Below are 21,395 nucleotides of genomic sequence, written 5' to 3'. Positions count from 1 at the left end.
TCTGTTGGCTCTCCTTCATCAGGTAAAATGTTCCTGGTACACTGAAGAAGGTAATTTCGAAGAAATAAACCCCTTAGTGGATGCTGCACACCACGGCACATTTCCACCAAATCTTTCAAAATATCTTTCCTGGATTGAGGAAATGACTTGACATAAACAACTCCAACTGTGATCAACAGATAACTAGGAAAATTATGAAGAGACATTTGATTAGAAATAAAATATTCAAATCAAGAATATGATTATGCCCAAATATACCACATATAAACTTATTAAATAAGACAGAAATCATGTTTTCTCTTACATTATGAAGAAATATTATTGGATTTAAAATATAAGCACTAAAAATATAAAAAAACAAAGCAAGAGTAAAATATCCATTGACCTCTAAATATCTGTGTCTGTAGTTCCCCACATACCCACATAGGATATGAAGATTCCCAGGGGATGACTGAAACTGCAAATACACTATATAAACTTTACTTTATAAATTAAGGCACAGTAAGAGATTAACAATAATAAAATAGAACAACTATAACAATGTACTACAACAAGTCATGCACATGTGATCTCTCGCTCAGATCATGTTGTACTCACCCTTGGGATGCTGTTAAGACAGAACAGTGCCTATGTAATTACATGGAGTCAAGTGAATCAGGTGAGTGCTCTGGGTAGGCTACTTGGTAAGGGTTACTTGAACACAAGCAGCATGATAACACGTGAGCTGATCTGACCTCTACTAACAGGTAAATGGCATATAAAGTGCAGATACGACAGACAAAAGGCTAATTCACATTTCCAGTGACATAATACAAGATTTCATCACATTACTCCAAACAGTATGCAATTTAAAACTTAAGTTATTTCTGGAATTTTTCATTTAATATTTTTAGACCCTGACTGGTAGTAACTAACATTTTGGATAAGAGGAGATTCCTATACACAGATACATACACCACCAATAGACATACTAAGAAGAAAACAACTGCCACATTAATTTTTCTAGTAGTCAGGACTTTAAACTAGCAGATCCATTTTTTGCTAATTCTAAACTTCCTAAAATGTATCTATGTATCTATAAGAAACAAATTTATTCTAAAACTTATTGGTTAAATTATTAAACTTTTTTTTCTTCCCCAAAAAAGTATATAACATCAAGTGGAAAATGCAGGTATAAAGGTCCTCAGCTTGCAATTACTTACAGCCTTGGGATAATGTTTCCAGCATATTGTACAAGTTCATAGAGATCTGCCACTTTCCTTCCTTTAGCAAACTCATCTGTCAAGTAGACCTCCAAGTAGTGCAGCTCATCAGAAATAGCCATATCTTTAAATTATGATTAAGGACTAAAATAAAGATAAGCCAACCTAAACAAAACTCTATTATAACTTGGAGACATTAAAACTATTGGTTAGATTATCTTAAACTTAGTCTTCTGAGAGGGTGCTTAAAGTAAAGTGTTTAAAACAAGAATGTCAGTTGGGTTTTCCTCACTTCAAAATAAAGATTTTCAGCCAGGCATGGTGCATGCACCTGTAGTCCCAAATATCCAGGAGATTGAGTTAGAAGGATCCTGAGGCTTTGATCAAGCATAGGCAACGAAGTGAGATCCTATCTCTAAGTGAGCAAGTAAGTGGTTAACCACCTATGGGCCAACAGTAAGATCTTATCTCAAAATGCAGAAATAACAGACAAATCAAGAGATATTTTAAAAGATATTCAGTCAAGCAAAGCAGCAAATATAATGGCTCCCTGTCAAATTGTTGAAGGATTTTGAAATAGTAAATGATGAACTCCTTTCCATTTCTGAGACTTGCCTAGCAATATCTAATCATTAAAAAATCAACTGCCTGATGGTCTCAATATCCTTCAGGAAGAGTCTAAATATTAAGATCCAGTAACAACCCATTTGAAGAAGTTTAATCATAGGGCTCAGGACTTAGCTTGGTGGCAGAATGCCTACTTAGCATGCATGAAACCCTAGGTTCAATTGCCAGTAGAACAAAAATATTTAACCATTAAATAGAGGTATACTTAACACATCTGCATGGAGAAGTACATTTGGTAAATATAATGAATATAATAACTACAGAAAACTTCAATAGAGAAAAAAAAAATTCAAGTAAGACCCAAATGTTTATTCTTCAATATTCAAAAGATACAAAGTTCATAGTAGCTCTTTGGTGATAACATGGAAGTCCGGAGTTCACCAAGCATATTAGATGCATGTTTCAGAGCATCCATAAGCTTGTTTTTGTCCTACAGGAACACCAAAAGAAATGATGAGAACATTTAAATGAAAGAAACATTTATCTTGGTTATAAAAGTTAAGGGATGGTTACATAGTTTTAAATGTATACAGTACTTAAATTCTTTTAACTACATAAAAACCAACTTTGGTTTCTCCTTATTTTCTCTCTACTGAGAAAGATCATGATGCCTCATGAGTGCTTCAACATTTGGCAAGACTAGGACTCTAGGATTGTAAACTCCTTACTATAACTTTTTAATCTCTAGAGGCTAGTAAATTAGCTCTGTTAATTCATATTTTATCTGCAATCCAGAGTACTGGCACACTAATGGTTTTGAAACAAAATGCTATTCTGACAATCGCTTTATAACAGGTTAAGGACTCTTCTGAGTGACTATCCATGCAAATCTGCTTTTCTCCTGTGTTCTTTAAATCCTTACCATTCCATTTAACTCATAAATATTAACAATTCCTTGAGACACAGTAAACACTGTAACAGAAAAAGAAACAAGCAATAGCAAACCTATTTTTCCCCATTCTAAGAGTTACTTTCTCTCCAAATTTGCAAGGAAACCGAAACAGCTAATATATAGGAGCATAATCCTAAACTTCAGAAACTACCAATACTTATCTTTTCTTTTTGGGGGGAACCAGGGATTGAACTCAGGCCCTTGCACTTGCCAGGGAAGCACTTATTCTACTGAGCCATCTCCCCAGGGCCCTGGATACTTTTCAAAGGTAAAATGGTATCACCACAGCAATAAGCTTAAACTACCAGCCTACTTAGTTCAAATGCTTAAATGTAACCCCTGAAGTATCCACACAGATTACATATGTTTTAGAATATAAAAATAGAGGGAAGAATAACTTTAAAGTTAGTTTTCACAATAAATGTATTTATTCAGGATGAAAATCAAAGCTTTCAAGATAATTCAAAGTCAGTGGAATAAGGGCCAGCCAAATAGCTCAGTGGATTAAAGTATCTGCTTAGGCAGATACATCAGCCAGGTTTGATCCCTGGCTTGCTGTGCTGGCCCCAGCCTTAGGGTGCACTAAGACGGCAATTGAGACTGGGCGTGGTGACACATGCCTGTAATACCAGCGCTTTGGGAGGCTGAACACAGGTGGATCACTATGAGTCCGATCTGCATAGTAAGGCCCTGTAGGCCCTTACTAAAAAAACCAAAATACCCAAAGTCAATGGAATAAATCCATTTATTCAGGAAGTATTTATTGAGTATATATTATGTATCAAGTAGTACCCAGATTTGAGGTACAGAAACAAAAAGCCTAGTAATCGAAGTCTGACAGACAGTGTAACACACACAATAATGACACACAAGTATAAATAAAAGGCAAGCACTTTCTTTTTAAATTTATTTATTTATTTTTGTGTGTGTGTGTGTGTGGCCAGCTCAGCCCACCTGGGGGCGGGGCTGGCTGGCATGTGGTGCTGGTGGATTGAACCGTGGTCCCTGTCCTTTGCTAAGCTTGTTCTAAGTAGGTGCTTTAGACCACTGAGCCATCTCACCAGCCCCCAGGACTTTTATTCTTTTAAGCCTATGTTCCAGTACAATAGATAATCTCAAACTATACATATATTTATATTGGAGAGTAAAAAGGGTTCTCTGTTGAAATTGTTCACATGGGGCCTGAAGAAGTGAGCCTGCAAACAGATTCTGGTAGACACTGAAAACTAGATTTACTAGAAGCAGCAATGCCACATAACTTTGAAAAACATTGTAGATGCTTCCTCAGAAAGTTGCAATGTACACTGGTATCTATCACACTTTCAGTCTTACCAAGCATCTCTTCATCTGGAATGACTGAACCTTTACAGCCTGTATGGCTTCATCCAAGAGTTTCTCCTGTTCATCCTGAGGTGACTGCTGTGTTGTAGGCTGAAAATATTTTTAAAAAATACTTCCATTAATGTCTCAAATACATTTTTCCAACAAATCTCTGTCTATAGCTATAGTCTTTTTAAAAAATTTATTTTATTTATTTATTTTACATTTATTGTGTGTGTGTGTATGTGGGGCCAGCTCAGCCCACCAGAGGGCGGGGCTGGCTGGCATGTGGTGCTGGGGGATTGAACCGCGGTCCCTGTGCTTTGCTAAGCTTGTTCTAAGTAGGTGCTTTAGACCACTGAGCCATCTCACCAGCCCCTATAGTTATAGTCTTAAAACTTTCATATAACCCTCATTCCAGTTCCATATCTCAAACAAATGTGTCAAATTTTGACAACTCTGAACTGACTTAATGTCTTTTCAGCAGGTTGACATCAAATAAACTCCTGATAGTACTTTACAGCTGTGTTGTGTTACTATGCTGTAAAACCAACTAGAACATAGCCCATCTATCCAATCCAATTCCTGTGATAATCCAATTCCTGCAATAGGTAATAATTTAACCCAAATCTCTAAATGCCCCTCTTTCTCTCTCAACTATTTTTCAATCTGTATTTTAGGCCACTCTGAGACAATACATGACAAAGAACTAAACAGTTTGGAAATCGAATAATTGAAATTAATTCTTAGTGACTTACGTTAGAAGATGAAAAAGGATATTCTCCTCAAATACCTCATTTATATCATTTAAAATATACAGCGATATTAAAAGATATAGCTACAATGGACAAAATGTCTACTCTTCTCCAGATATCAGCAAAAACCTGCTTGTAAAAATGAATTAGCTTTTGCTGCCAGGTAGAATCAACTACTCCTTAATACCATATTAACAGTTTAATTTCTATCACAGAAATACATCACCTTAAAATTATACATGATGGTCATTTTTAAGTCTTTGAGATCCAATGTACAATATATACAAATATACAATGCACACATAATCTGGTTTTAGAACATTTTACTACATATAATAAAAATGACTAAATATCAAAAGATGAATGCATAAACCACTTATAGTACAGAAACGCAACAGAATACTATTCAGCCATGTAAAGGAATGATATGGCCAAATGTGGTGACACATGCTTGTAATCACAGCACTGTGAGAGGCCAAAGAAGGAGGATCTCAAGTCTGAGCACAGCTTGGGCAACCCAGCAACCTAGCATTACTCTGTCTCAAAATAAATTAAAAAAAAAAATAAAGAAAAAGAAAGAAAAAGAAAAGGCTAGGGATGCAGCTTAGTGCAAAGCTTTTGAGTTTGACCTATAGTTCAAAAAAATGAGCCCACCCCACATATTAACAAATGTTACATGAATGAATCTAGAAAACATGTTCAGGGAATGAGATCAGACTCAGAAGGTCACATACTGTATGACTCTATTTACTTCAAAAATCTTGAATAAATACATGGAAACACAAAGCAGATTGGTGGTTACCAGGAGGGTTGATGGAGTGAGTTATTGCTTGTTGAGTACAGTGTTTCCTTCTGAGGGGATTTAAAAATGTATTAAATATCACTGAATTGTCCATCTCAAAATGGTTAATTTTATGCTAATTTCAGCTTAATTTTAAGAAAGACAAATGTCTGTTAAATGAGTTAGAAAATGCAGAAAGCACAGACCAATAAACATGAAACTAAACCTCGGTCTATTTCACACCTAAGACAATCAAATCAATATTTAATTTGAAAATTAACAAATATAAAACACAAAGGGCCAGCCAAGTAGGTCAGCGAATTAAAGCATCTGCAAGCAGGTGCAGGGGCCAGGGGTTCCAGCCCCAGGCCTGCCATGCTGGACTCGCCCCTTGGGGCATGTTGAGATGGCAATTGAGAATGGGTGCAGTGGTGAGCACCTGTAATCCCAGCTCTTGGGAGGCTGTAAACAGGCGGATCACTATAAGTCCGATCTAGTAGTGAGACCCTGAACACCCTGTAGACCCTTCCCTAAAATACAGAATAAAATAAAATAAAACCCACATCCAAACTACAATAGCTTGTAAAAAACAAAAACTCTCTTGGTTTAATTTTAGAAACAGAAAAACAGCAATTGAATACTGAGCAATGTTGTGCGCCCCCCTTTATTACTTTCTGCAGGACACATTTTACTAAACTGAGTTCCTCTGTAATTATTCTTCTTCAGAAGCACAAATAAATTCCAAAGAAAAAGTAAGGTGTCTTTTAATTTTAAAAAGAACATTACTTTATATAGCAGAACTATTAACATAGAATGATAGTTTCAGAGGTAAGGAGAACACTAGCATTATAAAATGTACTACTTACTCATCACAGGCTAGCACTCTACCCACTTTAGTGAAACCAAACTATCATTGAGATTTTCTGGGCTCCTTACTTCTGGATGAGACAGGTTTAATAGTAATTAGAATCGCTGGATTTCCTTAAGTTGAAAGGTCAATTAACAGCTATGGAGTGACACATGACATTTTATAAGAGCTAGACTTATCATATTCACACTTACACAATTACAATTACATCTTCCACTTCCAGAATTTTTTCATCTTTCCAAATGTATCCATTAACACATGTAATATAACAACTACTGTTGAATTTCTATCATTTAGTGAAATTCTGTATCATTTCTAATTTTTTAATTCTCTTTAAAAACAACCAACCATATGTGCTAACACACCCCATCCTTCCTCAGACAATTATTTTTCTCTGTTTGGCTACTCTAGACACCAAACATATTGTGTTAATATTATTTTATTAAGTGAAATAACACAATATTTTTCCTTTTGTGTCTGGCTTATATCACTTAGTGTAGTATCTTCAAGGTTCATCCTTACAACATTAAAGGTTCTATCATTTTTAAGACTAAATAACAATCTACCACATGTATATACTTTTGTTTATTCATCCACCATTCAATGGACTCTGCGCTGTTTATACCTTTTTGGCTGTTATGTCTAATAACCTTTATTATCTGGCAAAAAAAGAGATCATAAACAGTTCAAAAATATTTGTATAAAATAACTGGAAAAATGTTTCAAAAAAGGATGATTAAAATTTTAGCAAAATTCTTTTGTTTTGCATCAAATGAGCTTAAAGTTATAAAATGTACAACATGATATAAGAAAACTTATTATAAAGTAGCCAACAAATGAAAACATGAAGCTATAATGGGACCAGTGAGATACCTCAGCAGTCTAAAGCACTTGCTTAGGCAAGCATAGAGGCCATGGTTTGATTCCTGGCACCACATACTGCACCAGCCCCACCCACATGGCAGGCTGAGCCAGCCACAAAAAAGAGCAAAAATAAAATAATAAATAATAAATATACTGTTACACATTACTGAGACAATGCACTTATGCTAAAAATGGCTATTCTAAAGGTTACTTGTGATATCTGGAATCACAAGCAAAACAACTTAATATCCTAGCATTAAACACAAGACAGATAACTAGTATCTCTTTACTTATTAACATGGATTTTCATGGCAAATGATTCTATACTTAACAGCTCGGCAACCAAAGAAACACTATAAAATCAAGATCTAATTAACATTTGTGAATAGAAGAATTTTAGCTTGAGGGCTGCAAACAGCCTGCCCACATCTACATTATTATGAGGTGCAAAGAAAGTAAGGTCATTATGAAGTGACTGCTTAAACAATATGCTTTTGCTTCCTCTTCTATAAAATAGATATAGTAAGAGCGTATTTATTTTTGTCTTTTTGAGACAAGGTTTTGCTGTGTACTCCAGGTTGGCCTTGAACCATATAGTCTAGGTTGGCCTCAAACTCATGGGAATTCTTTTGAGTTGCTGGGATTATAGGCATGCAACACCACACCTGGCAAGTAACAGTATTTTTCTCCCTGTTATAAGGAACAACCTCCATCCATTGTAGCAAACTGTTAGTCAATTTCCCCATTCACTTGCTGCAATTATCACATGTAATCTAGTAATATAATGCAAAATAATTGTAAAATGAAAACTAGTCCTATAAAGACACAGAATTCTATCATATTAATAAAAGTTCTATTTAAGAAATGATATGGCACAAATTAACAATTTATAGGGGGAGCTAGGCATGGTGGCACAGGCCTATAATCCCAGCACTCAGAGGCAAAGACAAAAAGATCCTGAGTTCAAGGCCAGCTTAGGCTACAGAAGGAGATCCTGTCTCAAACAGAAAACCCAAATCAAAATAAAGCAACTTGTAGGGAAAATTAATTTAGTCTTTTTTTTTGTATTTTAGGGAAGGGTTTACAGGGTGTTAAGGGTCTCACTACTAGATCGGACTCACAGTGATCCACCTGTCTACAGCCTCCCAAGAGCTAGGATTACAGATGCACGCCACCATGCCCCATCTCAATTGCTGTCTCTGCGCACCCTGGTGGGGGGTGGGTGGGGTGGGGCGGCATGGCAGGCCCAGAGATTGAGCCCGGGTCCCTGGGCCTGCTTGCAGGCACTTTAACCTGCTGAGCTATATGGCCGGCCCCTTGTAGGGAAAATTAAAGACGATGACAAGATGGGAACTTAAAAACAATACGTGCTGGGGATATAGTTCAGTTATAGACTGCTTGCTTGCCTAGCAGGCTCAACCACCTAGGTTTGAACCTCAGCACTACAAAGAGAGAAAGAGAAAAAGAGAGAGAATGTGAGCAAGCATAATATGAATACCAAACTTGTAATAATTTACCCATACCCCAGGAATCCTATGACAGCACACACTATGAACACATACTTCTCAGTTTCATCTACTAGTAATGTCCCTTCTTTTCCTAATGAATTTCTGCCCCTTCTTCTTAGTGTTTGTTCACATCCTTTTTGTAGTCTTTCCTAAGCTCCACAAGCAAAACTGTCTCCCTCTCTGACACCAAAACACTGAGTTAACAGTGTTATGAAGCAACTCTCACATTCTATTAAATGTCTCTATTTACAGTACTTATCCAGTACTTAGCAGTCAATGACACTGAAAGCACGCAAGATTTTTGATATACTGAACAGGATTTTTGATTCTTAGGATGGGGAAGAGCCAAAATGACCAACACTTGTGTTCAGATCCAAACATGAGACTCAAGACTTAGTACCTTCCAAGCCATTAAGACAGGATGGCTATGACAGTACTGATCAACAGACAGGTTTCTTTTCCCAATAAAATTCATGTGAACAGAACTGTGTTTGGTGCATTAGTTTCTCCAGTACAGAACTGGCATGTAAAACAAATCTTCAATTAACAAGATTTTTAAAAAGATTAGAAAATTTTAAAAGCTTGTATTAAAAAACTATGAATGTCAACACATAAATGTTGAGAAACAGACAAATTCCTAAGTTAAAATTTTACACTGGTCATACATCAACTCTCAGTTGTAAAAATTCTGAGAAATGAAAAAAAATCATCTTTTATGGCAATATGTTATGTGCAAATATTATACTCCAAGCTTTAATCCTGGTTAGTTTCTATTACTAACACACGTGGGCCAGGGAGATAACTCAGTGGCATAAGCATCTGCCTGTCAAGCGCAAGGTCCTGAATTTGATCCCTGGTATCAGGAAAAAAAAAAAAAAATTACTAACATTTATATTCAAATGTGGGCCCAGGCTGTAGGGTTTCACAAGTCTGTCTAGAAAGAATAATGAGAAAATTAAAACTGGCATGCCAACATCCAAAACAGTATTTGTGCGGTGCAAACTATATCAAACGCTAATAAAACACAAAGGACAACTTGCCTTAGCGGAAAATAAACCCAGAATTCATATTTTGAGGAAGTTCAAGTTTATTAGCCAAAGCCACACCGGGGATTGGCTGCCCTAATAAGAATGACTACTACCATCAAGTAAAACAGATTCCATCAACGAGTAGCGCTAGGGTTCCTACTAAACAAACGCGAAAGGAAATAAGCAGTCTCTTTTGCGATTGTCAGGATTAACTGAAAAAAGCATGAGTTCTTCCAGGAAATTCACGTAAGCAGATGCTTAGAATTCGCTGACAAACACTACTGCAGAAGAAAACCTAGGGTCTCCCTTGAAGGATATTTCTGGCAAAGAAAATGCGCTGGGACCGTCTGACACGGCTAAGCAAGCACCAAAGTGGAAAGGCACCACCTGGGCGGGTCCCGGGGCCACCTCGGAGGCTGCGGCGTCCCACACGACCCTCGACCTGCTAGGCAGCTCAGCCACGGCACTCGGGCTCCCATCCGGGAAGGGAAATAGGTGATTCCACTAAGAGGCAGCCGCAGACCTTCAGAGACACCTAGAGTCTCCCGGGCGAGACTTCCCCTCGGCGTGGCGGCCTCCTCTCAGACCAAGAGTAGAGGCCAGGAGCCGCCGCCCACCGCGGCAGGGATCGCCCGGTTGCGGCCTCCCTCGCTTGTCCCCTATATGCAGGCCAGGCAGGGCTGGCCTTGGCCTCGACCACATTGCTGAGCCCCTGTCTCGCCCACTGTGAGTCCGGCGGGAGAAAAACCAGGCTGCAGGAAGGGTGAAGTCGGGCCCACAGTCCCTTCAACACTCACCATGGCGACTTCAGAAGCCCGCAGCAAGGAGCACCCACCGCGCTAGGAGCCTCCTGGGTCAGGTGACGCCCAGGCTCCCGTCCCGCCCTCCCTAGCCCCGCCCTCAACCTTCAGACGGCTCCTCGATTGGCTCGTTCTAGGGACAAGTCTCGCGTGTTTATCGCCCCTGTCACTCAACGCTAGGGCTGATGGACGTGGGTACCCGGTAATTGCTCCATAGTGTGAGTGGGCGGGCTGGTGCAGGACAGTGACTATTGCTCAAAGACAGACAGGAGGAAAGAGAGACATTTAAAGAGATTGTTACAAAAGAAGAAACAGGAAAGGAGCAGTCTGCCCACATTTTGTCCGCCGTGCTTAAGTGCTAGTGGCGCGCAGAACAAGACCGGGATTGGTGTGTGGGTGGATCGCAGTGCCTTGCCCCAGCCAATCCAGATGCGCCGGGGGTGGGCTCGCTTCTCACTTGTCAGCCCCGCGTCTGCGCGGGGGTTTCGTTCCACAGCAGCTGTTTGCGCGGGTTGCTCCTGCTGGCGCCATGGTTTCGGGACTAATCGAACGCCTCGCCCTTCGCCTGGGCCTCACCGACCCCAGTGTGATGAGGTGAGTGTGCCGGGGCACGACCTCGACCCGGGGGGCTCTGCTAGGTGCTCCAGAGCTGTGCTTAAGGGTGGTCTGCACCTTTCCGGTGGAATGGCTCGGACAGGTTTGACTGAGATGCTGGGGGCCAGTGAGCCTGAGGCCTCGGTAGGTTACGACCACGGGCTCTCGTGAGAGCCCCAGGAGCGCCTGTAGAGTCCTCGGGAACGACTGGCCCTGTGGGCTGCAGGTAGTGGGCAGAGGAGTGAGTACAGAGAACGTGGGTCCTTCCGCGGACTACCTGAGAGCTTGTCGTTGGGGTCCTGGCAAGAACCATGTCGGAGTTTATACGCAGAATGGTTGACGTACTGAAGCCACAGAGTAGAAACCTGTCGCTACTTCTCATAAAAAGTCAGGAAAGGCCCCGAAAGAGACATTGCTCTCTTGACCTGATTGATAAACAGTGCTAGCCATGGGAAGATTGGCGGGAAGAGGGTGTGACAGAAACCTTGAGAGGATAAAGATCTTTGCGAGGAACTGTGGTTCTCAAGTGTGGATCCTGGGCCCGCGACAGCAGTATCCTCTTGGCACGTGTTAGATATCCAAAGTCTTGAGCTGCAACACTGGCCTGCTAAACAGGAAACGGGATGGGATCCAGCATCTGTTTTACAAGCCCCCACGGTTTTTATCCTGTGCTGTAAGTTTGCATACCACTAATGAAAACCCTGCTTGCTCGCTTTCTCTGTTTGTTTCCACTTTTCTTGTAATGGAAAAAGAAAAGAATTGTTTTGCGGGGAGCTGAACTTGATCTTGCCTGACAGCACTTAGCAATAGTTAGGTCTGGAGTCAGGGCATTGGCTGTGTAGGGCACATTCCCCTCCTCAGAGGATACACATTTCATTCCCAGGCCCCAAATAAATGTAGGATTAAGTTCAACATTGGTTATGTTCATTGTTTTTGAAGTGCTGGTCAAACTAATGTGAAAGAGTTTTAGTGAACACATTGCCCTTATACTAGGAAAGCAGAGGAGTACTTGCGGCTGTCTCAGGTGAAGTGTACTGGTCTATCTGCACATACCACAGAAACTAGCAATGCCATCATGTGCTTGGACCTTGCAGCTGCCTGTATGAAGTGCCCCTTGGACAAGGTAAGTGAGTTCCATTGAATGTCCAAATAATGTAAATATTAACCCTTACATTTTAATTTTTAGTTGGCCTAGACCCGGATCAAAAACTCATGTTGTAGAATTTTTATGGTTAAGTCTCATATTCTAAATAAATTTAAGAATCATTTTGTCAAGCCAGGAGTGGTGGAGCATGCCTGTAATCCCAGAACTGAGAAGGCAGAAACAGGATGATCGCTGTTTGAGGCCAGCCTATACTACCTTGTGTCAAAAAAGAATCATTTTGTCATGTTGGAAAAAAATACTTTTGGCAGTGTCTGTATTATCTAGTTTCCTGTTTTTTTTGGTTTTTTTCATAGAGATCATCTTCTATGCTGCTATTAGCAGTAGTCTATTAAAGTATATACATTAAAACATGTATGAGTTTTTAACATCACAATATTTAAAAGGCAGCTTTGAAGTCAGGAGGAGTCATGTGTTGAAGTCATATCTTAGTACCATTTGCTAGTTGTGTGAGCCACAAGTTTCCTCCTCCATAAAGTAGGATAAAAATGTCCATTTCACTGATTCGTTTTTTTTTTTGTTTGTTTGTTTGTTTTTCTTGGAACTGGGGATTGAACTCAAGCCCTTGTGCTTACCAGGGAAGCACTTATTTCACTGAGCCATCTCCCCGGCCCTTTCACTGAATTATGATGATTATATAATGCTCGTAACACAGAGTCTGTCATAACAGATACACTCATTAAGTGGTCTAAATGTTAAAGCAAAGCTCTTGTCTCCCATTAAAGTTTTCTTCTCTTAAACCCTAATTTCAAACTACAATATTCACTCATCAGACTTCTACGTTTAAGAATTTGTGGCTTTAATGATGCAACATTTGGTTTTTCCAAGAATGCTCTGGCAAACCCGTTTGTCGTATGTGATGACCATACACACACACACACACACACACACACACACACTTGTAACTTGTTAACATCTTTTTAGAATCTCCCCCTGACTCTCCCAGACAGCTGGTTCTCTTGCAGTTGTTTCTATACTTGTTTATCTGGTCTGCCTTTCCTCTTCATATACACACTCCCTCTTTTCTACTCCTATCCCTTTTCTCAGTCTTTTTCCCTAAAATTTTCCCAATGTCATATTTGTTGAGAAACAATCATTTCTATTTCCTTCAGTGTTTTTTTCCCCCCACACTTTATTTTTTTTTAATGTATTTAGTACAGGGTCTATAGGGCCTCACTACGTAGATTGGACTTCTAGTGATCCTCCTGTTTTCATCCTCCCAGGCGCTGGGATTACAGGTGTGTACCACCATGCCCAGTCTCAAGCTCTGTCTCAGCCCACCCCGGTGGGTGGAGCTGTCACAGCACACCAGGGATTGAACCCTGGTGCCTGCGTCTGCTTAAGCAGGTGCTTTAATCTGCTGAGCTATCTGGCCTGCCCATTTCTGACACTTTAGATGTTGGTACTATGTAATTATTTCGAAGTGAGCTGTGGACAATATGCATTACTGCCCTCTTATGGTGATTACGGGTTTTTATTAAATGTAGCTAAACCTTTAGGCAGCGTGACTTGCCGCAGAATTTTGAAAAGCTTATACTACATATTAAGTGTTTAAAGTGTGCTAATGTAGAGAATTTCAGATATATATATTTTTCCTTTCAAAGGCTTATTTAATTAAGCTTTCTGGATTGAACAAGAAGATGTATCAGAGCTGTCTTAAATCTTTTGAATGTTTGCTGGACATGAATTCAAATATTGGAATAAAAGACCTAGCTGTACAATTTAGTTGTACAGAAGCAGTCAACATGGCTTCAAAGATACTGCAAAGGTATGGGCATAAAGGGCCTTAAATTTTATACTGATAAAGCAAAATTATTAAGTGATCTATTTTAGTTAATTTTTCATCTTGAATGTAAATAAAAACCATTCAAAATGAAACTAGCTGGGGATGTAGGTCAGTGTGAAAATATAGGTTCAATCTCTGATATTGTACCCCCAAAAAAGGGAAAAATTAAGATGCTAAAGTGACAGTACTAATCTCCTGCATTTTAAAACATTGTAAGTTCTGTCTTGCATATTCAGTCACTTTTGAAATAATACTTTGCCTTAAAATTTTTTTTTCTAATATGACTTATTTTGTTGTACTAATTGATAAGAGTATGATGTGATAATTTGGTATATGCATACAGATTTAAAAATCAGAACTGGGAAGATAGCTCAATGGCTTAAGCACCTGCCTGGTAAGCACAAGGTCTTATGTTCGATCCCTGGTACCAAAAAAAGGTGAAGAAAAAAAAAAAAAGATCAAACCAGGTAACATTTCCATGTTAAGCCTTTAAATTTTTTTTTTTTTTTAATTAGTGAGGAGGTCTTGTCGTTTTTAGTGAACCTATGGTGCGCATGCAGGACCAGGCCTTGTAACCACAATGGCTGAAAATGGTGATAATGAAAAAATGGCTGTTCTGGAGGCCAAAATCTGTCATCAAATTGAGTATTATTTTGGAGACTTCAGTTTGCCACAGTACAAATTTTTAAAGGAACAGATCAAATTGGATGAAGATCAATTGGTACCCTTGGAAATAATGGTAAAATTCAACAGGCTCAACTGCCTACCAACAGACTTTAATGTAATAGTAGAAGCAATGAGCAAATCTAAAGCAGAACTCATGGAGATCAGTGAAGATAAAGCTAAAGTCAGAAGATCTCCAAACAAACCCCTCCCAGAAGTAACTGATGATTATAAAAAGGGATGTAAAAACCAGATCTGTTTATATTAAAGGCTTCCCAATGGATGCAACCCTTGATGATATCAAAGAGTGGCTAGAAGATAAAGGTCAAGTATTAAATATCCAGATGAGAAAAACATTGCACAAAGCATTTAAGGGATCAATATTCATTGTGTTTGATAGCCTTGAGTCTGCTAAGAAGTATATGGAAACTCTGGGCAAAAAGAATAAAGATAGACACTTGCTAATACTTTTAAGGAAGATTATTTTGCAATGAAAAATGCAAGAAGGCAAAATGAAGTGGACACTAAAGAGCTAAACAAGAGCAAGAAGAAAAACAGAAGTTAGCAGCAGGTGCTGAAATGAAATCTCTAGAAGAAAAGATTGGCTGCTTGCTGAAGTTTTCAGGTGACATAGAGGATTAGACCTGTAGAGAAGATTTGCAGGCCCTTTTCTCAAATCATGGTGAAATAAAATGGATAGACTTTGTCAAAGGAGCAAAAGAGGGAATAATTCTACTTAAATTAGCCAAGGAAGCACTGGATAAAGCCAAAGATGCAAATCATGGCAGCCTGCAATTAAGGAACAAAGAAGTGACATGGGAAGTATGGGAAGGAGAAGTGGAAAAAGAAGCTTTGAAAAAAATCATAGATGATCAATAAGAATCTTTAAACAAATGGAAATCAAAAGATCGCACGTTTAAAGGAAAAGGAAAAGCTGCCCAGCCTGGGTCTGGTAAAGGAAAAACACAGTTTCAGGTCAAGGAAACAAAATTTGATAGTGATGAAGAACATGATCAAAATGGTGCAGCTGGACCCGTGAAAAGAGCAAGAGAAGAAACGAACCTGCATCGAAACAACAGACTAGTGCTGGAGACTAGTAGTTAGTTTAGTGAAAAAAAATTTTTTTTATTCATCTTAGGTTTTAATAGCTGCTTTGTGTCTTTGGAGGCTTTTAAAAAGAAAACCTAATTAGGTCCACTTGAATGTCCACCTGTAAAAAAAGGACAATTTTTTTTTTTTGTCTTTTTGTTGTTGTTATCCAAACACATTTTTTTAATGCATAAGTTCTGTGTTCACAAGATGCAAATATCAAAAAGGAAGATTCTTTCACTAAATTGCCTTTGTGTTATGAGAATGTATTAGTAAAAAAATAAAATATATACTGTATAAAAAGTAAAAAAAAAATTTTTTATTAACAATTAATTGTATCTTGTGGGAGATAGTGTGATATTTCAATATAAGTATATAATGTGTACTGATGAAGTCAGGATAAATAATAGTTCCATTTTTTTTTTTTTTATCACTAGTTGGAGTTTGGAGTCTTTGAGCTCCTCTCTTCTTGTGATTCATATATATTACTGTAAATTATAGTCACCCCACTGTTTTGTACAGCATGCAAGTTCATTTTTATGTGTGGCATTTTATTTGTATATAATGTATTTTGATCATACTCACAAAATAAATTATGTCAAATGAGTGTAAACATTGCTCATCCTTAGCTATGAGTCCAGTCTTCACCAGACACCGCAAGTAGATCTTGACTTATCCAGGCCACTTTTCACCACTGCTGCACTACTTTCAGCATGCAGGTAAATGTTTCTTTTAATTTTTAAAAGTTTTCAATTTATAAATGGGGTTTTTAATTTCCAAAGATTAATTCTAATTTAGCTGTCTTCAATTTGGCATATTTTCCTCTATAAATAATGTTAGGATTCCAGGCCAAGTGACCAGATTTTCAGTTTATCCTATAATATAGTTGATATCTTGGAACTAGTGCTCTCAGAAGTTAAGTAGCCCAGTGGTAGCCCTATATATCAGTGGTATTCTGATTTCAGATCCTGCTTTTTATAAGTGATGATCTGTCAGAATAATGGTCATGTGTGATGTAAAAGTACCAGCAGAAATTGTTCTTCAATTAATTTCTAAAACATCTCTGTAAAAAAAAACAAAACAAAACTTCTGTAGTAAATTCTATTAAAATAGTGTGTTATCTCTGCTTATACTGAATTGTTACCTCTATTTGTGGCTGTTGATATCTTTTTCTAAAAAAGTTGTCATCTTGCCTGATATCTTCCTGGGGCGAGGGTACAGGATAGTTGGCCATTAAAGAATAAAGAAGTTTCCCACTACCTAGGCAGTAATTTTTGGTGTGTTTGACTGTATTCATATACCTAGGCCTGAATCATAGGAAATGTTTATTTAAATCAACAAAGATACATGTGTATTTCCCCTAAAGGAGAGTAGGAAAATTGCAGAAAACTGCAAATGGTCAAATAGCCCCACTTTTGAGCAAAGAGAGGAGTGGACAGGTCTGTGATTCTAAATAAGAAGTTTGTGATTTTTATTAGTGTTTGCTGTAGAAGCCTGAGGAGTTTTTGAGGAGGTGAAAGGGTGTTAATCCTCTAGTGTATTATAAGCAGCTTGGGCTAAAGTGAGTTGAACAATTAAATTACTATAATTATCATTCTGCAAGTTAACATCTGAGATTTAGTAAAAAGAGTTCTAAAAGGTATGAAACTCAACAGCAAATATAATTTATCTGCCCCATTTGTTAAAAAATAGATCCCAAGTATATTTTAACTCCAAACTAAGACCTAACTAGATAAAAACCTTAAAATGGCAAATTTTCATGGTTCTGACTAATGAAATAGTTGTGGAATAAAGGAAAACTAGATTGGGGCGGTTTTAATAAAACATACAGGAAGAAGAACAATGTTTATAATCTGGTTGCCAAGGAAAAAGATGACTAGTCCCCAAAAAGCAATTTTTGAAATTCTTTTATAGGATTCTAAAGGTAAAAGTGGATAAAAACAAAATGGTAGCAATGGCCGGTGTAAAGAAAGCCATATTTGATCGACTTTGTAAGCAACTGGAGAAGATTGGACAGCAGATTGACAGTGAGTATTCTGTAGCTTAAAAACATGTAGACTTGCTGGTAAAAGGTATTTTCAACTTGTACACTGACCGCTTTCTGCAAGTCACTTTTTTTTTTTTTTTTTTTTTTTTTTGCGGAACCAGGGATTGAACTCGGGCCCCTTGCGCTTGCCAGGGAAGCACTTATTCCACTGAGCCATCTCCCCGACCCCCCTGACTGCTTTCTGAGTTCTGTATTTAATGTGGGCCAGATAGTTTTTAGTGAAAAAAACCTGATTTTTCTATTTTTCAAATAAAGTAGGAACTGTTTAGAAAGCTATAATTCCATGAATCCATGGAAAATAGATTCTGTGGCATGTTGTGATGTTAAATGCCACTCTGCATATACATAAGATAGGAGATAAGTGAATTTTGAGTTTGACAAGAGAAGCAGCATGAAAAGTTAAGGGCAACATCATTTGTCTTCTCTTTGTCCCATCAATGTACCTAAGATTTGTTTATGAGCTAAAATATGGCCAGATACTAAAATTGAGGAGAAAAATTAACCCATTAATTTCTTCTTTCTTTAAAGAAGAATTTAGAGATTTAGCTAGTCCTCCACAGAAGAAAAAGAAGACAGTGGTTGAATCGTTGGCAAAGGGTAAGTCCTACTAACACTGTACTCATACTGATAGTGAAATTAGTGCACTGCAATAAATGCAGTGACTAGTCCTGTGCAATTCTAATAGCTTGCTTGACAAAAGCAACCTTGAAATAAATCCTGACCAATTACTAAGACCAATCTTCCAAGCAATGATTAGTGGAAGTAACAGAAGTATTGCCTAATTAAGAAGACATCAGAAGCCAAACAGCCAGAGTACAAGTCTACCACAGTTGAGTACAGGTCTACCACAATTAAAAGTGTTAGACAAAGTAAAGTTTGTAATAGAGTTTGAACAAAGAATGACTCATGAATTGGGCAGCACTCAAATCAGAAAGAGACTCGGGTTGCTCAAAGAGATTCAGTGAACTTTTATAGGCTGAACCTGGAAGCAAAGTGAAGAAATGACTTTATGGTCTGTGGCTGTGCATCTGCTGTATTTGGGCATGCCCTGATGGGAGGTCTTTTACCAGGCCTGGTGGAAGCTTGTTTTGTTTCATTTTTCTTTGTTACAAAAAATGTTTTCTGGTTAAATTCTTGTTTGCTTACATAGGCATTCCATCTACAAAGACAATGTGGCTGGTGGCCTTTTATTGACTTTAATACCACCTGCTGGCTGTGTGAGTTTAAGAAAGTCACAGTTTCTGTGAGATATGCTAATACAAAATGTACTATTAACACTCACTTCATTAGTATTGTGGTAAGAGTAGAATGAGATGCAGTTTAAAGCGTTTGGTTCAAGGGCTAGTGAGATAGCACGGCAGACTAAGCGCCTGCTTAGGCAAACGCAGGGGCCAGGGTCAGATCCCCAGCACCACATGCCACACCAGCCCCGACTCAGGCGTGCTGAGCTGACCACTGAGACCAGGTGTAGTGGTGCACTCTTGTAATCCCAGTGCTGGGGAAGCTAAAAGCAGGAGGATCACTAGAGACCCTGTACCAAATACATTTTTTTAAAAAAGTATTTTTTTGATGTTCAGGGCCCATTAAGCATAAAGTAAGTGTTTGACAAGTCTTAACTGATGTTGTTGGAATGCTAAGAGTATAAGGAGGAGAAAAAAGTTAAGAGTTGCCATTTTATTTTATTATCTTATTTCCTACTACCTTAATTAATTGCAGTAGATAACTTTATACAAATTTACTTTTACTTCATTTCTAAACATAAAAATTTTGAAATTACATTCTTTTTCTCATAGAAATAAAGGAAGTAGAAGAAATCCCACATAAGTCACAGAAAGATGAAGATGTAACACAGGATTATGAAGAATGGAAAAGGAAAATTTTGGAAAATGCTGCCAGTGCTCAAAAGACTATAGCAGAGTGATTTTAGTTTCCAGCCTGGGATGTGCTACAGACCCCTATAGTTTACTGCCACCTCCAGGAATAAGCCATTATTAGATCTGAGTTAGGGGCGGTGGGCTCCCTTTTGCATAAGCAACGTTAGATCACTACAGTGCCTCACACCTCAGATCCCCACAGGACTGGCTGTCTCATAACAGGAAATGGGAGCCATTTCTGTTGTGTCTGACGATGAAGGCAGTCTTCTGTCCTGTTGAGAATACAAGATTTTACTTAAATTTTTGTGCAGTTGTTTTGGTTTGAGTAAATGTTTTGTACAGCCTAAACTAATAAATGTTATTTTTTTTGTGCATTCAAGTTGCACTTGTCATTAGTTTGAAGGAATCTTTGCCCTTTTTAATTCTCAAAATTTAGCTGACTGAAACTTGGGAAATAGCACAATAAGCCCTGTGCCATTTTTCCCCTAACAATAGATCAAGAGTTAACTGAGCTTCAGTTTCTCCATTTGTAAAATAGATACATGTGTCTTGTGAGAATTAAGTGTAATACTGTGAAATGTATTTGGTAGGCATTCACTACAGTCTAAAATGAGTAAGTGAATGTTCTTCATTCAGTTTTTTTTTTGTTTCTTTTGGTAGAACTGGGGACTGAACTCAGACCCTTGCACTTGCCCGGCAAGTGCTTGTTCTACTGAGCCATCTCCTCAGCCCCCAGTTTGTTTTTAATTTGGTGGCAAGTTTAGAATTTTAGCTTAGAGTTAAAAATGATATACTTTTTTTTTTTTTTTTGTGGAACCGGGGATTGAACTCAGGACCTTGCGCTTGCCAGGCAGGCACTTAATCCGCTGAGCTATCTCCCCAGCCCAAAAATGATATACTTTTGTCATGTAAAATTAAGCACATTTTTAAAAATATGAGATATATTTCCAGCTTTACAAAGTGTACGTTTCATTTGTCACATTGTTTTGCAAACAGGTTCTAGAATTTTTTTCATCTTGCAAAACTGACTGCCCATTAAATAATTCTTCATTCCTCCCTCCTCTGGGCTCCTGGCAATTAACGTTTTTTTTCTGTCCCATACTTCAAGTAAGTGAAATAGTATTTCTCTGTGACTGATGTATTTCCTTAGTATAATGTCCTCAAGTTTCATCTCTGTTGTAACTTGTATCAAAATACTCCTATTGAAGATTAATATTTCATAGTGTATACAAACCACTTTTAGAATATATCCATTAATGGGACACTAGTTGCCCCCCCCTTAGCTGCTGTGAACATGAGTATACAGCTATTTATTGAGATCCTCCTATGCGATTTTGGAGGTTATACCCAGATGTGGGATTACCACATCATTTAGTAATTTAAGAGCTTTTGAGGACCAAACCATCCACAGTAGGTACCTTATATTCATGCTCATACTGGACAAGGCTTCCTTCCAGTTTCTCTATGCTTGTCAATGCTTACGTTCTGTTTGTTTTTAAGTAGCCACCCTAATGGATGTGAGTCTAACCCCTCAT

General features: G+C 38.2%; 2 protein-coding genes and 1 pseudogene across 6 annotated transcripts in view; 2 read left to right on the top strand and 1 right to left on the bottom strand.

Moving 5' to 3' along the window:
* Vps35 (VPS35, retromer complex component) overlaps positions 1-10,715 on the bottom strand; it is a 32,265-nt gene extending 21,550 nt beyond the window's left edge. Inside the window, exons 1-5 of the mRNA XM_012516171.2 lie at positions 10,643-10,715; positions 4,054-4,152; positions 2,163-2,259; positions 1,203-1,326; positions 1-183 (exon numbers count right to left, since the gene is read on the bottom strand). Coding sequence (XP_012371625.2) covers positions 1-183; positions 1,203-1,326; positions 2,163-2,259; positions 4,054-4,152; positions 10,643-10,645 — 506 coding nt within the window. The 5' untranslated portion in view covers positions 10,646-10,715. The remainder of the gene's footprint in view (positions 184-1,202; positions 1,327-2,162; positions 2,260-4,053; positions 4,153-10,642) is intronic.
* Positions 10,716-10,798: 83 nt separating this feature from the next.
* On the top strand, positions 10,799-20,002 carry Orc6 (origin recognition complex subunit 6). Of its 5 annotated transcripts, none has more exons than XM_023722725.1 (7): positions 10,799-11,239; positions 12,233-12,362; positions 14,006-14,169; positions 16,569-16,658; positions 17,854-17,966; positions 18,518-18,583; positions 19,780-20,002. In XM_023722725.1, the coding sequence occupies exons 1-7, from the start codon at positions 11,175-11,177 to the stop codon at positions 19,905-19,907; spliced, it is 756 nt and encodes a 251-aa protein (XP_023578493.1). In that variant the 5' UTR covers positions 10,799-11,174; the 3' UTR covers positions 19,908-20,002. The 5 variants fall into 5 exon arrangements, with proteins under 5 accessions (XP_023578493.1, XP_004638040.1, XP_023578496.1 ...); XM_004637983.2 differs by having other exon boundaries at positions 10,801-11,239; positions 18,515-18,583; XM_023722728.1 differs by lacking the exon at positions 10,799-11,239 and adding an exon at positions 11,307-11,465 and having other exon boundaries at positions 18,515-18,583.
* On the top strand, positions 14,768-15,947 carry LOC105743034 (annotated as a pseudogene).
* Positions 20,003-21,395: the final 1,393 nt, after the last annotated feature.

This window comes from Octodon degus, unplaced genomic scaffold, assembly GCF_000260255.1.
Source record: "Octodon degus isolate 3935 unplaced genomic scaffold, OctDeg1.0 scaffold00093, whole genome shotgun sequence".
Lineage (NCBI taxonomy): Eukaryota > Metazoa > Chordata > Mammalia > Rodentia > Octodontidae > Octodon > Octodon degus.
The sequence above is the reverse complement of the archived record's forward strand: the minus strand, read 5'-3'. Positions and strand labels throughout refer to the sequence as shown.